This window comes from Trichoderma gamsii, assembly GCF_001481775.2.
Source record: "Trichoderma gamsii strain T6085 chromosome Unknown Scaffold_31.2, whole genome shotgun sequence".
Lineage (NCBI taxonomy): Eukaryota > Fungi > Ascomycota > Sordariomycetes > Hypocreales > Hypocreaceae > Trichoderma > Trichoderma gamsii.
The window spans coordinates 2,833-17,474 of NW_020171368.1; the positions used below are offsets into that span (position 1 = coordinate 2,833).

Genomic DNA, 14,642 nt, shown 5'->3' on the forward strand with positions numbered 1-14,642 from the left:
TAAAAATTTTATAAAATTTAAATATAATTTTATTTTTTAATTTAATAATATAATTTTATTTAATATAAATTAATATTTTAATTTATATTATTTTAATATATAATTTTTTATATTATTAAAACTTTTATTAAAATAAAGTTTAATTATTTTTTAAGATTTTTATTTTTATTTTTATTTTAGCCTTAGGCTTATACCTTAGCTTTAATAAATTTAATATTAATAAAAGTTAATTTTTATTATATAAATATAATTTTTTTATATATTTATATTAAATTTAAAAAGTAATTTATTATTTATTATTTATTTTTATTTAAGTATAATAATATATATTTTTAATATTAATTTTATAAAAATACTTAAATTTTTTAACTTAATTAAAAAGCTTTAATATTAAAAATTAAAATCTTATAATTAAATTTTTTAAAAAATATAATATAATATATATTTTATAATAACTTTAAAATATATAATTAATTAATAAGACTTATATTAAATTAATAATTTTATATATTAAATTAAAATATATATATAAGTAATTTTTAAAATATAAATTTAATAAATTATATTAATTTTTATTTTTTAAAATATTTATTATATATTTATTAAATAACTTAAATAATTAATAATTAATAATTAAAAAAATATTTAAATATTATAATTATTTTTTAATTAATTTAAAAGTAAAGTTTTATACTTATAAAACTTATTTTAAATAAAAGAAAGCTAAAGGCTATAGTTTAATATTATAAAAGAACTTTTAATTTAACTCTTTATAATTTTAAGGGTGCTAAAGGAGCTTCATTTACTTTTGGTTTCTTCTCAGCTCTTTGTTTTTTTAATACTAGCCAAGGATCCTCATTTACTTGCTTTCTTCTCTTTTTCCCTTTCCTTTTAATACCCTCATTGTTTTCATCCTGAAATGCCGCAGATGTAAGAATGCCAACAGCATCATCTTCCAAATCACGCTCAGCTATCTCCTCTAACTCATCTTCTTTCTTTTGCTGTATTTTCCGTTCTTCTTCTCTCCATTGGTCGTAAAGCTTATGCATTTTGCGCTCCTTGCGAGTTCGAAATACCTTTAAGCCTAGTTCATCTCTACCGTCTCTGGTTGTGGTTTTCTTTGCAAGCCCTGATACTGGCAGAGCCGCGTCAACTCGACTGGCAAAGGCTCCTAAATTCTCGCCGGGACGAATTTGTAGCTTCTCGCTTGCTACGTTAGAATCTTGCATTGGTTGTTTCCCAGTTTCTCCATTATCTAAGCCTGATCTGATTTTCTTGCCTCCGGCCACGGCCATGAGTCGCCTGAATGCTCGTGGAGTATCACTGGCTTTTGTAGAGCTACGTGGACGCTTTTTCGCAACTGGTTTTTCAGACGTCGTTCCATTTCGCTTGACTACAGGGAGAGGCCGAGCGCTCTCCGTCGGTGGGAGATTGAACCTAGGAATAAATTAGATAAAGGCATTCATTCGTGTGTCCTACTTTAATAACATACTGCGCTTCAAGGTCGTTGCCTTTCTTTAGCTTGTGTTTATGAGGCATGATGAAGTGATTTTGGTTAGAATTGAAAATTTTATCCTATTTGGTTTCAATAGTATATAGTAAACACCTTTATAATAAAATAATACTAGTTTAGTATTCAATAAGATTTGAAAATTCAGCTTACATAAGCTTAAAAAAAGCTAATTTATATTAGTTTTTTTTTCTAAATAAGTATTAAGCCTTTTATTAGTAATTATATATTAAATTAAATAATAGTAATAGTATTAATAATAAAAATAATAAAAATTTATATTTCTATAATAATATATTCTAATAGTTTTTTTTTATATAAGTATTAATAATATTATTATCCTTTTATTAATTCTATTTAATTAATATCTAATTAAATTCTATTGGTAAATGTAAGCTATTGTAAACCTAGCCTTTTTTTTTCTTTGTAACCCCATGCTCACTAATATCCTCAGCCCTTAATATCTCCCATCGGCGCTAACGTCCATTGCTATTCGCGCCTCTTTTCTAGGCTTGACGTTTTATGATCATCGACGCCCATACATTCCTGGCCTATCTCGATTTTTATCAAGCGCTATAGAGCGAGCAGCACGAGCCTTGCCTCGACGACTCCCATTACCCTCCCTTGTTTTGCCTCCCTGATTTCCTTTCGTCCAAAGAGCGCTTATGGAACTCGCCCCCTCGCCCAAATCCCAGCCTGAAACAGCCGCCAAGCTAAGGGTCAACGCCACGCTTCTTCGATAACTTTCCGTCGAACTTTCCTCTCGATATTTCATCGTTGTCATATTGCAGTTTTTGAAGCGGTAGCATAAGGATTTGGCCCTTGATTCATCCGGCTCACGCAACGGTATTTTTGCAAACAACGATCACGCGATCTGAGCCTTACGAAGCCAACTAGCCCGTGTCAAATCCGACTCTAGCCTTCGAATACCTACCTATATATCTCGGATCGCATATAATCACGGGTAGCTTGACAAATCTCATCTCTTCGGCCGATCTGGGTTATACCTACCTGTTGAAACCATCAGCCTTGGTGTGACCTGTCGCAATATTGTTGCTGTGGCCGGCCTCGGCTAGTTTTGATTGAATTCGCTCATTCATTATGAGAGAGGTCAATTTCAGCATCCCCAACGTCAACAAGGCGTCTGTGGGAATAACCACAGCTTTATACGATCGCCGAGCACTCGATTGTACCTCTACATTACCGCTTATTAATTCCCTTAATCACCTTGCGTATCTCACAACATCCTCCGCACGTATTCGCGATATCCTGACCGTCGATGGAGGTATAGAACGTTTGGTCTGTATCCTTAAAGAGGGGCGAAATGGAGATATGATGAGCATATGGAAGTGGAATCTCGCCTTCCAGTGTGTTGTCAATATCGGCGTCCGAGGGACAGAGAACGTGCGGACTAGGGTAGTGGAGGCAGACATGGTCCCTGTCATAGCCACTATTCTTGATAATTACATCAAAGTCATAGACAGCTGTCGCGAAAAATCCGATGAAATAAAACAAAAGCAGGCACATGATCATCACCGCCGGCACAAGAACCACGACCACCGGCATTCAAAAGTTGCTTTATCGTCCAACATTCCCCGTTCATCTCGAGATGGAGACTTGAGATATGCTTTACGACAAGACTCGTCGTCTGCTACCGATGCTCCAGAGGCTCTTGCTGGTCCCTCTATTACTTCGAGTGGGCAAATTATTGATACGGCTTCGGCGACGTATTCCCTCATTTACGCCAACACAGATCGTCCAACCTTGACGCAAAGCCACCCACTCCTTAATGCACAAGGAACCGACTTGTCGTATGCTACTACAGCACGTCAGGAGCTTCATACTCTTGTTACTGCCCCTGTTGGGGATAGTACCGACAATTTTACTCGAGCTTTGCGCGATGTGGATCGCCTGACCTCCATTAGTGCTCTTGGTGCTGTTGATTTGGCAACTCAACCTACGTCTCCAACCACTCCCGTTCCTCTGCTTCAACTGCGGCCACCAACAGTACGATCTGCAACGAATCTAGACGTCACGGTCAGTAGGTCGCGAAGACGACCATCAATCAGACATCAGAATTCAACAGCTGAGTCTGATGACTTTAATGGGGACAGCATGCCGTCTGATGAAGCTCCAGATACTGAAATGACGGGAGCCGCAGAGATACAGTCTGCGGTGGGGATTCAAGACATCACGATGGATGATAGCGAAGCCATCTTAACAGGAGATTCGCTGGACCTCAATAATCCTACTGCGTCTGAAGCCCACCAAGACGCTGAGACTTTTAATATCGCTCATCGTACGAACCTCGATGGGAGCATCAGAGATAATATGACGCATAATCCGGTTGCGCCTGTGGGCCTTTCTCCTAGTCGCCCGACTTTGGGCGTTACACCACATCCTCCACCAAGCTCTACGATCCCTCGGTATCTACTCGACCGACATCTCATACCCAATCCCCAACTGTTGTCTGCAATGCCCCGCGAAGAGGATGTGCTTATGTCGCTGCAGCTATTGGCGTATGTCTCGAAGTATTGTTGCTTGCGTACATACTTTCAAAAGAGCCACCTCGTGCCGACTCTTGCAATTGGGGACGATCTCTTCGATCCAGATACCGAAGAAGAAGGTGAAGAAGGAGCCTCTTTTACTCGAGACAAAAGCGAGAGTGACGACGAATATTTGCTTGAAGATGACTTCAATTTATTTCCGTTGGTCGAAAAGTTCACTGTCCGGCACCATAGCACGGATATGCAATATTGGGCCGGAGTGGTGATGCGGAACCTGTGTCGAAAAGATGACACGCGAGGAGGAATTCGACAATGCGCATACTATCAATGTGGCAAATGGGAGGAATTCACCCGGCAGTTTGCCAAATGTCGTCGATGTCGTCGAACAAAATACTGCAGCAAAGACTGTCAGAAAAGCGCTTGGGCTTTTCATCGCCATTGGTGCGTAGCTGCAGCGCAATGATGGCTTATAGCGCTGCGATGGACTGCTCCTTGTCCTCTTTTTTTTTTATTTCATAAGAAAAATCAGTTCATTACAACACGGCTCTTGGTTTGAAATCTTCTTTGGAAAACTGCGACTTCATTACATTATTAAGCGTCTCATTATCGCATAGCATTTCTTCTCGATACCACTGGTTGTCTTGGCGTATTGGGTTTTTAATCATGGGTCACTGAGTTGTGCTCCTGGCACTGCCTTCTGTTTCAATTTGGTAATTTGCTCTTTCTGAGATTATCTTATCTCAAAGTCTAGGCGTTTCATAGCAAGTATATTGGTGCGCCGGCATCATCCTCAGGCATCAAACAGACAAACTGCAATATATGATAGGTATATATGCCTGCATACCTAGGTACTACCTATTGATGCAAAGGCATCGTTAAGTGAAGGTGGGGGTCATGATTGGGTTATTTGTCACTACATCATCAGGTTTATTTTGCATAATCTTAGAATACAGTTACAGCGAACACCAAATACTTGCCTCTCTTGGTGTCGCAATAGTAGTAATTGTCTTTCGCGCTGGCTCCAATGTAGAAATGAAGCCCTTTGTTTGCATGTGCCCTGATGAACCGGGCTGTAGTTGGTCCGCTTCGAATTTACTTCTCATGACTATCCTCCTTTCTGGAACATCTGATCTCAGAACACGTAATAAATCATACAGGTTAATGCTCACGTAGCTCGGGGTTTGGAGTTTAGAGGTTGAAATCAAATCCACACAAGATTGGCTAAGGTTCTATTATACTATTACTGCGAGTTAACGGTCAAAGATGGCGCGAGTTTTTTTTAATCAAGTTTATTGTGTGTCTCTATTGTGTACAGGATATACCGATGAAGATTGATAAATGTACCTATGAGGCCTCAGAGACTTTATGATGAAGCTGAGACCTATTCGTTTCTCAACTGATGAAGTCAAAAGAAATGTGGCTACGGCCAATCGCTACTTGGGGAACCGGGCACCTTGTGTGTTAGACAAAAATAATACAGCTAACAGCTCCATGCCAGTTATTTGAGAGCGGCGGCCTTTCTCCTGCTCTTACCTGGCCTTGATGCCTTGGATTTCATTCTCTTCACATTAAACCTAGAGAGATCACCAGAGCTGACGGCATCTCCTGACTTTGCATGCCGCTTCTTCCCTCCAAAACCAAACTTCTCGTTCTTCTTCTGACGCTTGGCGTTCGGAGCATGAGCTCCTGACTGTTGTCGAGTTGATCCAGAGCGCTGTGAATGCTTGGCGATTTCGTTGTCCACGCTGACATCAAAAATATCGGCCTCTTTTGTACCGACATCAGAGTTATGCTCTTGGCGTTCTATGGAAAAACTGATTAGCTAACCGATAATAATAATCGCAACAACCGTCATAAATCATATACATGTATGGAGAATAATGAATAGGCCGCAACTTACTTCGCTTGAGCGTCTTAATCTTGTCCAAGGTCTCACGCTTGGCTTTCTGTCGTTCCTGGAGTTTGGAGACCTGCACCTGTTTGCCAAACTTTTTCAAGTCTCGAAGTTTGCGGGCTTCAGCAGCTGCTTTTTTATTAGACGCCTCCTCTACCAGCTTTGCCTTGATCTTGTCCATATGGGCATCTTCTTTGACCATTTCAGCAAAGTAGTCTTTTGGGCGGGAAAACGGCACCCCTTCGCTAATGAGTCGAGATCGGCCCAGTCGCACGGCCTCCAAGCATTGAGAATAAAAGGCAAGCTCCCGCTGCAGATCGTCTGATACGTCCGGTATAGATTCAGAAGTTTCTGTAGCAGAGACGATAGACTGATGGGAGGCGAATGGAGCACTCTTATCTGTGGGAATTGCTATCCTCTCAAGCGCCGCCAGAAGAGCAGATGTGTTGTTGATGGTCAGTCGGGTATGGGGGACAATGTCCTCTTTTTCCTCTTCCTCGAGATCTTCAAGGTCGGAAACAGGGATTTCTTCTTCATCCTCTTCCTCCTCCTCCTCCTCCTCCTCTTCATCTGCTGCCACATCTGCTGCAGGAGTTTGAGCAGTGGTCTTTGGTTTTCTGGGTATTTTCTCTTCAAGTTCAATTGAAGATTCCGAAGTATCGCTTTCGTAAATCGCATCAAGATTCATCTGTGAGACTCTGTCAGCATGAGAAAGAATGAGAGTTTGAGCGAAACCTAATACCAACCTTCTCTTCGTCGACTTCTTCGCCTCCTTGATCCAGATCACTCTCATCCTCGCCGTTTTGCTCTTTGCTAGCCTTTCGTTTGGCTGCTTCCTTGCTCTTTTTCTGCTGCTTCAACTTTGAAAAGTCAATTCCCTTTTCGGCGGCTAAGGCCATCTTCAGTTTGCTTTTTGTCACCATTTTGGCCTCTTCTTGTTGGGTTATATGGTGCAGCAAGTTTTTTTCCCCTTGGTTCTTGGAAAAGTTACTAGCTGCTGCGGACGCACTTGGAAAAATCTCAGTATTCTGCCGTCCCAAGCAATTTTTTGTCCCCACCGCCTGTAGGGCGGTGAGCAATTGAGCGTATCAAGTAAGCTATCATAGAAAGCGGTAGATAAATAAGCGGGTCTAATTTTGTAACTGCCCGGAAGAACTCCGTATTACCTCCGGGTAGTGCTTGGTGTGGTAGGAACAGGCAGTACAATGTGAAGACACAGGAGAGAAGGAACTCAGATAGAATAGGCAATGTTTCTTTTTGCTTCGCATAACATTTGCCCTCCTCTCTGTGTACCCCCGTACCCCATCCCCACCTCCTCTCTCTCTCTCTCTCTCCAAAGCTTAGGTGGTCATTTGGAGTTATATTGTCATTCGGCTTTTCTTACTACATACCATAAATGTCATGTCAATCGACTTATCATGTGAATGATAAGCATGTTTATTATTGTACGTCGTGGTTATTAAACGCATTATGGTTGTTCCAAACAAAGAATGGATAGCAGAAAGCGTGTATCAATGCGACTAATAGGGTCAATCACCGCTAATTTTTGCATGTCGAAAGTATTTCATGCCTACCCAAGCGACTACAACCCACACCCAAGCCATAACGCACGTCAAGATAATAAGCGCAGGGTAATATCCCACAATGGGCAGAGTATCGTCGTCTTCAAGCTCCGGCGGCGCATATGGCGTCTTGCCTACGTCCCATGCCCATCTCCAAACTTCGAAGCAAGAGCCCATTCCCATGACAAAAACAAACCAAGTCACTGTCAGAACCACCCAGCCCCACCACTCAGTCTCGGCGTAGTCCCAGCTTGCACCTGGCTGGTGTAGCGACGAGGCGGAATAGGAGAGTGGAGATTTGGCCTTTTGCAGCGACCTCTGGCGTTCAGCTATATCCCGTCCGACGTAGTAGGACTCGGATCCTGACGATAGAGGAAGACTGGATCGCAGTGACGGAGAGGCGTGAGGTCGTAGCTGGATTATGTCCTCCTCATCTGTTGTCAAGCTGTAGACGTCCGCCGGTCTTTCGCTCCGGCCCAAACCAGCATTGAAACGTGTCGAGGCATACTCGCTTGTCGGTGATGATATGGGAGGGATGTTGAGGCCAAGAGCATTATGCACAGTGATGCCAGAACTGGGTTCGAAGAGAGCAGACTTGGCTACAGATGCGTCAGGTATTGAATCTGTTTCAATAGCCAGCGGCCGGTTGTCTCTCCTATCGCGCTGTGCACCTCTTCCCAAAAGGGCCACCTTTCGGAGAGATCCCCTGCGGCGTCGAGTCTTTTGCTGCTGGGCGACGGCTGCTAAGGCACGCACATGAGTGGCCGACGCCTCTGCTTCATCTCTCTGGGCCGGCTCCGTGTCGGCAGACGCTCTCATAGAGTCGGATTTGGTGCCTGGGATCGGACGAGGATTAGACGGCTCTCCATTGCGAGGACGAACTGAGGCCTGAGACTCGGAGGGCGGTCCCTCTAGCGCAGCGTTGGGGAATCTGAGTGAATTTACACCTGCGTCCATAGGGGCTGCCCGCCCAGGCATCAGGCGGTGCAATCGCGTGGGTAAGCAAAAGCGTCTGCTGCAATCAGATCTGAAGATGCCTACTCCGTACAGTGAGGAAAATGGCCTTAGGCTAGGTTGGTGGCGGGTGGGGTGCGACCTAGCCCACTAGAATAGCATCCCCTTTTAACAATGGGATCCATAGACGGCATTTTAGCAGGGCCCTGGCAGTGAGGGGGAGGCAGATACCCAGGCGTGCCTGGCGGATATATGGAGTCTGGAAGTACCTTAATCAAAAGCCTGAGCATCCCCCCTTGTAAATTGCACCCTTCTTCAATAGAATACCTAGTAGTGAATAGCAGGTATTACTATTTGTATCAACAGGCGGCGGCATCGCCGCAAAGGAGATGAGTATGCAGGTATCTACAGTGCATGGTTCAGCAACAAGCAGACAGCTGCCCTACGAGAGGCATAAACCGGCCGACACTAGACTACTAGTACAGTAGGTCAGATACCTTAGGTAGCTCGCCAGTAGATTTCACCACCTAATGCTCTCCAGCTGGCATCTGATGAGCCTTAGCCTGCGCTCTAGCCCCATGCCCGCCGCCGCTCGAGCTACCAGAGCCAACCGTGGGTGGCATTGCCCATCTGGGAAGAGGCACCAGTTCACCCCCTGACCCTCATGTGGCGGCACTGTGCTGAGGCGGGATGCGCGTGCTGGCCTGGCACTGGTCCCTTACTAGCATCCCGTCGAAAAGTCCAGCGTCCAGTCTGGTGTTATCCCCTAATCTTCAAGAGAAGTGGACAAGACTCTCACCGCCGCAACTTCTGCGAAGGCACTCATTTTTACCCATCTACACCTCTTCATCGTTACACCAGACCTGGCTCCGACTTGCCCATGAATGTCTCTCGTTCATCGTCAGGCCGTCTAGTTTTTATCTGTTTCTTTGTGTCTTACTCTTTGCAGCTCTAGCTTCCCGCCTGACCAGCTCCTCCATGGCAGCGACCTACGATGTCGGTACGAGAGCGTGGCAGCCTGACGCCGCCGAGGGCTGGGTGGCCTCTGAGCTCATCAGCAAGACGGCAGAAGGCTCCAAAACAAAACTAGTCTTCCAGCTCGACAATGGCGAGGTATACACGCAGTCTACACGGCCGTAGAGCCATGCCCACCAAGTTCCCCGCATAGATGGCCCTGACTGACTGAATGCCGACATTGTAGACCCGGACCATTGATGTCTCAACGGAGGCTTTGGAGAGTGGCGGTTCCGATCCCTTACTACCGCCGCTGATGAACCCGACCATCCTGGAAGCAAGTGATGACCTTACCAACTTGTCGCATCTTAACGAGCCGGCCGGTATGTAGCTCCCCGCATCTTGAAGTCCTGCTATGGAACTTTTGCTTACAGGACTGGCGAGCAGTGCTGCAGGCTATTCGATTGCGCTACCTACAAAAGGAGATCTACACCTACAGTGGTATCGTCTTGATAGCAACCAACCCGTTTGCTCGGGTTGACTCTCTCTATGTTCCTGGCATGGTGCAAGTCTACGCTGGAAAGCAGCGCGCGACGCAGGCCCCTCATTTGTTTGCGATTGCTGAAGAGGCCTTCATGTAGGGTGCCTCCACAACTTGCAAGTTGCGCTCAATGCTGACCGGCTCTATTTTAGCGACATGATCCGTGATGGCAAAAACCAGACCATCGTTGTCTCTGGCGAGTCCGGTGCTGGAAAGACCGTGAGCGCCAAGTACATTATGCGTTACTTCGCCACGAGAGAGGCTCCAGATAACCCTGGTAGCCGCACCAAGCGAGGAGCCGAGACTATGAGTGAGACGGAGGAACAGATTCTGGCAACCAATCCCATCATGGAGGCATTCGGCAACGCCAAGACTACCCGTAATGATAATTCATCGCGATTCGGCAAATACCTTGAGATCATGTTTGATGACAAGACAAACATCATTGGCGCAAAGATCCGCACATATTTGCTAGAGCGATCACGTCTCGTATTTCAGCCTCTCAAAGAGCGAAACTATCACATCTTTTACCAGTTGGTTGCAGGCGCCTCAGACGAAGAGCGGGAGGCGCTGAATATCCTCCCCATCGAGCAGTTTGAGTATTTAAACCAGGGCAACTGCCCAACTATTGATGGTGTGGATGACAAAGCTGAGTTTGATGCTACTAAGAAGTCTCTGAGCACCATCGGCGTGTCAGAAGCACAGCAGTCCGATATTTTCAAGTTGTTGGCTGGTTTGCTTCACCTGGGCAACGTCAAGATCACTGCTTCGCGAAATGACAGTGTCCTTGCTCCAAACGAGCCATCGCTGGAGCTCGCCTCTGGCATACTGGGAGTTGATGCCACTGAGTTTTCCAAGTGGATTGTTAAGAAGCAGCTCGTAACTCGAGGCGAAAAGATTACATCCAATCTTAGTCAGGCGCAAGCCATCGTTGTACGTGACTCGGTTGCCAAGTTTATATACTCGAGCTTGTTCGATTGGCTCGTTGAGGTTATCAATCTGAGTCTTGCGACGGAAGAGATTCTGAGCCGCGTCGTTTCATTCATTGGCGTCTTAGATATCTACGGCTTTGAGCATTTTGCGAAGAACTCTTTTGAGCAGTTTTGTATCAACTATGCCAATGAAAAGCTTCAACAAGAGTTTAACCAGCACGTATTCAAGCTCGAGCAGGAGGAATATCTACGAGAGCAGATCGATTGGACTTTCATCGACTTTTCAGACAACCAACCTTGTATCGACTTGATTGAAGGCAAGATGGGCATTCTCTCTCTTCTAGATGAAGAATCCCGCCTTCCAATGGGATCAGATGACCAATTTGTCACCAAGCTACACCACAACTTTGCAACTGAGAAAAAGCAACCCTTCTTCAAGAAGCCAAGATTCGGCAAGTCGGCATTTACCGTATGCCACTACGCCATTGATGTCACATACGAGTCTGAGGGATTCATTGAGAAGAACCGAGATACCGTGCCTGATGAGCACATGGCAGTCTTGCGCGCTACGAGCAACTCATTCCTGAAGCAAGTCTTGGATGCGGCATCAGCCGTTCGAGAAAAGGACTTGGCATCGGCATCATCGAATGCCGTCAAACCTGCTGCTGGTAGGAAGATTGGTGTCGCCGTAAACCGGAAGCCAACTCTGGGAGGAATCTTCCGATCCTCCTTGATTGAGCTGATGAACACCATCAATAACACAGACGTGCACTACATCAGATGTATCAAGCCCAATGAAGCCAAGGAAGCTTGGCAGTTTGAAGGCCCCATGGTTCTCAGCCAGCTTCGTGCTTGTGGTGTTCTCGAGACTGTCCGTATTAGCTGTGCTGGATACCCGACTCGTTGGACTTATGAGGAATTTGCTCTGCGATATTATATGCTTGTTCATTCGAGCCAATTGACCTCTGAAATCCGGCAAATGGCTGATGCCATTTTGTCCAAAGCGCTGGGCACCAGCACTGAGAAGGGAATGGACAAGTACCAGCTTGGCCTGACCAAAATCTTCTTCCGTGCCGGTATGCTGGCTTTCCTGGAAAACTTACGAACTAGCCGTCTCAATGAGTGCGCCATTCTCATTCAGAAGAACCTGAGGGCAAAGTACTATCGCCGTCGTTATCTAGAAGCCCGAGAGTCCATCGTTCAAACCCAGTCGGTTATCCGAGCGTATATTGCGAGGAAAAAGATTCAAGAATTACGAACCATTCGCGCGGCAACAACCATTCAGCGTGTTTGGCGCGGATACAAGCAGCGCAAGGAATTTCTTCAGATTAGGAACGATGTCATCCTATTTGAGTCAGTCGCTAAAGGTTACCTTCGCAGGAAGAATATCATGGAGACCAGGGTAGGAAATGCTGCACTCATTATCCAGAGAGTATGGAGATCTCGAACACAAGTCCGCACCTGGAGACAGTATCGCAAGAAGGTGATTTTGATTCAAAGCCTCTGGCGCGGCAGGAGCGCTCGCAAAGAATACAAGAACATGCGAGAAGAAGCTCGCGACTTGAAGCAGATCTCGTATAAGCTGGAGAATAAGGTTGTCGAATTGACCCAGAACCTAGGATCGATGAAGGAGAAGAACAAGAATTTAGTGTCGCAGGTGGAAAGCTACGAGGGCCAGCTCAAATCATGGAAAAACCGCCACAATGCGCTCGAGGCGCGAACCAAGGAGTTACAAACGGAGGCCAACCAAGCCGGTATTGCGGTCGCACGCCTCCAAGCCATGGAAGACGAAATGAAGAAGCTTCAGCAAGCATTCGACGAGTCGACCATGAACATCAAGCGTATGCAGGAAGAAGAACGCGAGCTCAGGGAATCACTTCGCCTAACCAGTTCTGAGCTAGAGACGACCAAAGAGACCAACTTGGAGCGAGAGAGAGACAACATGAGCCTTCGACAGGAACTAGAGGCGCTTCGGGATGCCTTGGAGTTGGCGAAGCGCAACGGATCACTCAATGGTGATATCACTAATGGTGTTAGTACTACCTCAGCAGCGACCAGCGGACTTATCAACCTTGTCTCATCTAAGAAACCGAAGCGCCGGAGCGCTGGCGCGGAGCCTCGCGAGCTGGATCGCTTGAGCGGCACTTACAATCCCAGGCCCGTGTCCATGGCTGTCACAAGCTCGCTCAGTCGTCAAAACCATCTCTCAGGATCCACTCTCCTTCCTGGGGTCGACAATATTGAAATGGAACTTGAAAGCCTCCTTGCGGATGAGGACGGCCTCAATGAGGAGGTTACTATGGGTCTCATCCGCAACTTGAAGATACCGTCACCAAACACAAACCCCCCTCCCTCTGATAAAGAGGTTCTGTTCCCCTCATATCTCATAAACCTGGTAACTTCCGAAATGTGGAACAATGGATTCGTCAAAGAGTCAGAACGTTTCCTCGCCAACGTGATGCAATCAATCCAGCAGGAGGTGATGCAGCACGATGGCGATGAAGCCATTAACCCTGGCGCATTTTGGCTTTCCAACGTGCACGAGATGCTCTCCTTTGTCTTCTTGGCAGAAGACTGGTATCAGACACAAAAGACAGATAACTACGAGTACGACCGTCTGCTAGAGATTGTCAAACACGACCTTGAAAGTCTCGAGTTCAACATCTACCACACCTGGATGAAAGTCTTGAAGAAGAAGCTGCAAAAGATGATTATTCCCGCAATTATCGAATCCCAATCTTTACCAGGATTCATTACCAATGAGAGTAACCGATTCCTTGGCAAACTGCTACAGTCTAATTCCGCACCCGCCTACAGCATGGATAACCTCCTCAGCCTCCTGAATAGCGTTTTCCGGGCTATGAAGGCCTACTACTTGGAAGATTCCATCATCACACAAACCATCACGGAGTTGCTCCACCTTGTTGGTGTAACCGCTTTCAATGACCTACTTATGCGCCGCAACTTCCTCTCCTGGAAACGTGGACTCCAGATTAACTACAACATAACTCGTATCGAGGAATGGTGTAAGAGCCACGACATGCCGGAGGGCACGCTGCAGCTCGAGCACTTGATGGTAAGGGAGAAACTACCAATAGCAGCGATTGATGCAAAAACAAGAAGGCTAACTTCGAGAACCTCTATTTTAGCAAGCAACTAAACTGCTTCAGCTGAAGAAGGCGACCCTAAACGATATCGAAATCATCCAAGATATTTGCTGGATGTGAGTTTGAAAGCAGTCTATACCACCCCACCTTGACACTGACAGGCGCGAAAATAGGCTTTCACCAAACCAGATTCAGAAACTCTTGAATCAGTATCTTGTTGCTGACTACGAGCAACCCATCAATGGAGAGATTATGAAAGCTGTGGCATCTCGTGTTACCGAGAAGAGTGACGTCTTGCTTCTACAGGCAGTTGATATGGAAGATAGCGGCCCATACGAGATTGCAGAGCCTCGCGTCATCACAGCACTCGAAACATACACACCATCATGTAAGTCAAGAAACGGTCCCTATCTATGGTTTTGCCAGGTAGAGATACAGCGAGCTAATAACTCTTGTCTCATAATCAGGGCTACAAACACCTCGCCTGAAGCGGCTGGCAGAGATAGTCTCGGCGCAGGCTATTGCACAGCAAGAAAAACTTGAGACAAACGACGTTGATGGCTTTGACGGCCACCAGCAACTGGCTGAAGTGGAGGAATCTGAGACTGAACAGTAAGCGGAATATAGAGATTGCATATCGGCAAGTGGTCCACTATATTAGATAAAAGGCTCGATACGACA

General features: G+C 45.6%; 4 protein-coding genes across 4 annotated transcripts; 2 read left to right on the forward strand and 2 right to left on the reverse strand.

The window, feature by feature from the left end:
- Positions 1–770: 770 nt before the first annotated feature.
- On the reverse strand, positions 771–1,539 carry TGAM01_v207900 (hypothetical protein; the record flags this gene model as incomplete). The annotated part of the gene is made up of 2 exons (XM_018805627.1): positions 771–1,437; positions 1,493–1,539. 2 exons carry the CDS (start codon positions 1,537–1,539, stop codon positions 771–773), a joined length of 714 nt encoding a protein of 237 aa, XP_018661050.1.
- Positions 1,540–2,611: 1,072 nt separating this feature from the next.
- TGAM01_v207901 (hypothetical protein) lies at positions 2,612–4,480 on the forward strand (the record flags this gene model as incomplete). Its single annotated transcript, XM_018805628.1, has 1 exon — positions 2,612–4,480. One exon carries the CDS (start codon positions 2,612–2,614, stop codon positions 4,478–4,480), a length of 1,869 nt encoding a protein of 622 aa, XP_018661051.1.
- Positions 4,481–5,515: 1,035 nt separating this feature from the next.
- TGAM01_v207902 (hypothetical protein) lies at positions 5,516–6,834 on the reverse strand (the record flags this gene model as incomplete). Its single annotated transcript, XM_024550200.1, has 3 exons — positions 5,516–5,820; positions 5,918–6,599; positions 6,658–6,834. 3 exons carry the CDS (start codon positions 6,832–6,834, stop codon positions 5,516–5,518), a joined length of 1,164 nt encoding a protein of 387 aa, XP_024405031.1.
- A 2,283-nt stretch (positions 6,835–9,117) lies between these two features.
- On the forward strand, positions 9,118–14,577 carry TGAM01_v207903 (hypothetical protein; the record flags this gene model as incomplete). Its single annotated transcript, XM_024550201.1, has 7 exons — positions 9,118–9,540; positions 9,629–9,764; positions 9,829–10,018; positions 10,075–13,930; positions 14,004–14,077; positions 14,123–14,349; positions 14,429–14,577. 7 exons carry the CDS (start codon positions 9,118–9,120, stop codon positions 14,575–14,577), a joined length of 5,055 nt encoding a protein of 1,684 aa, XP_024405032.1.
- Between the last annotated feature and the right edge of the window lie 65 nt (positions 14,578–14,642).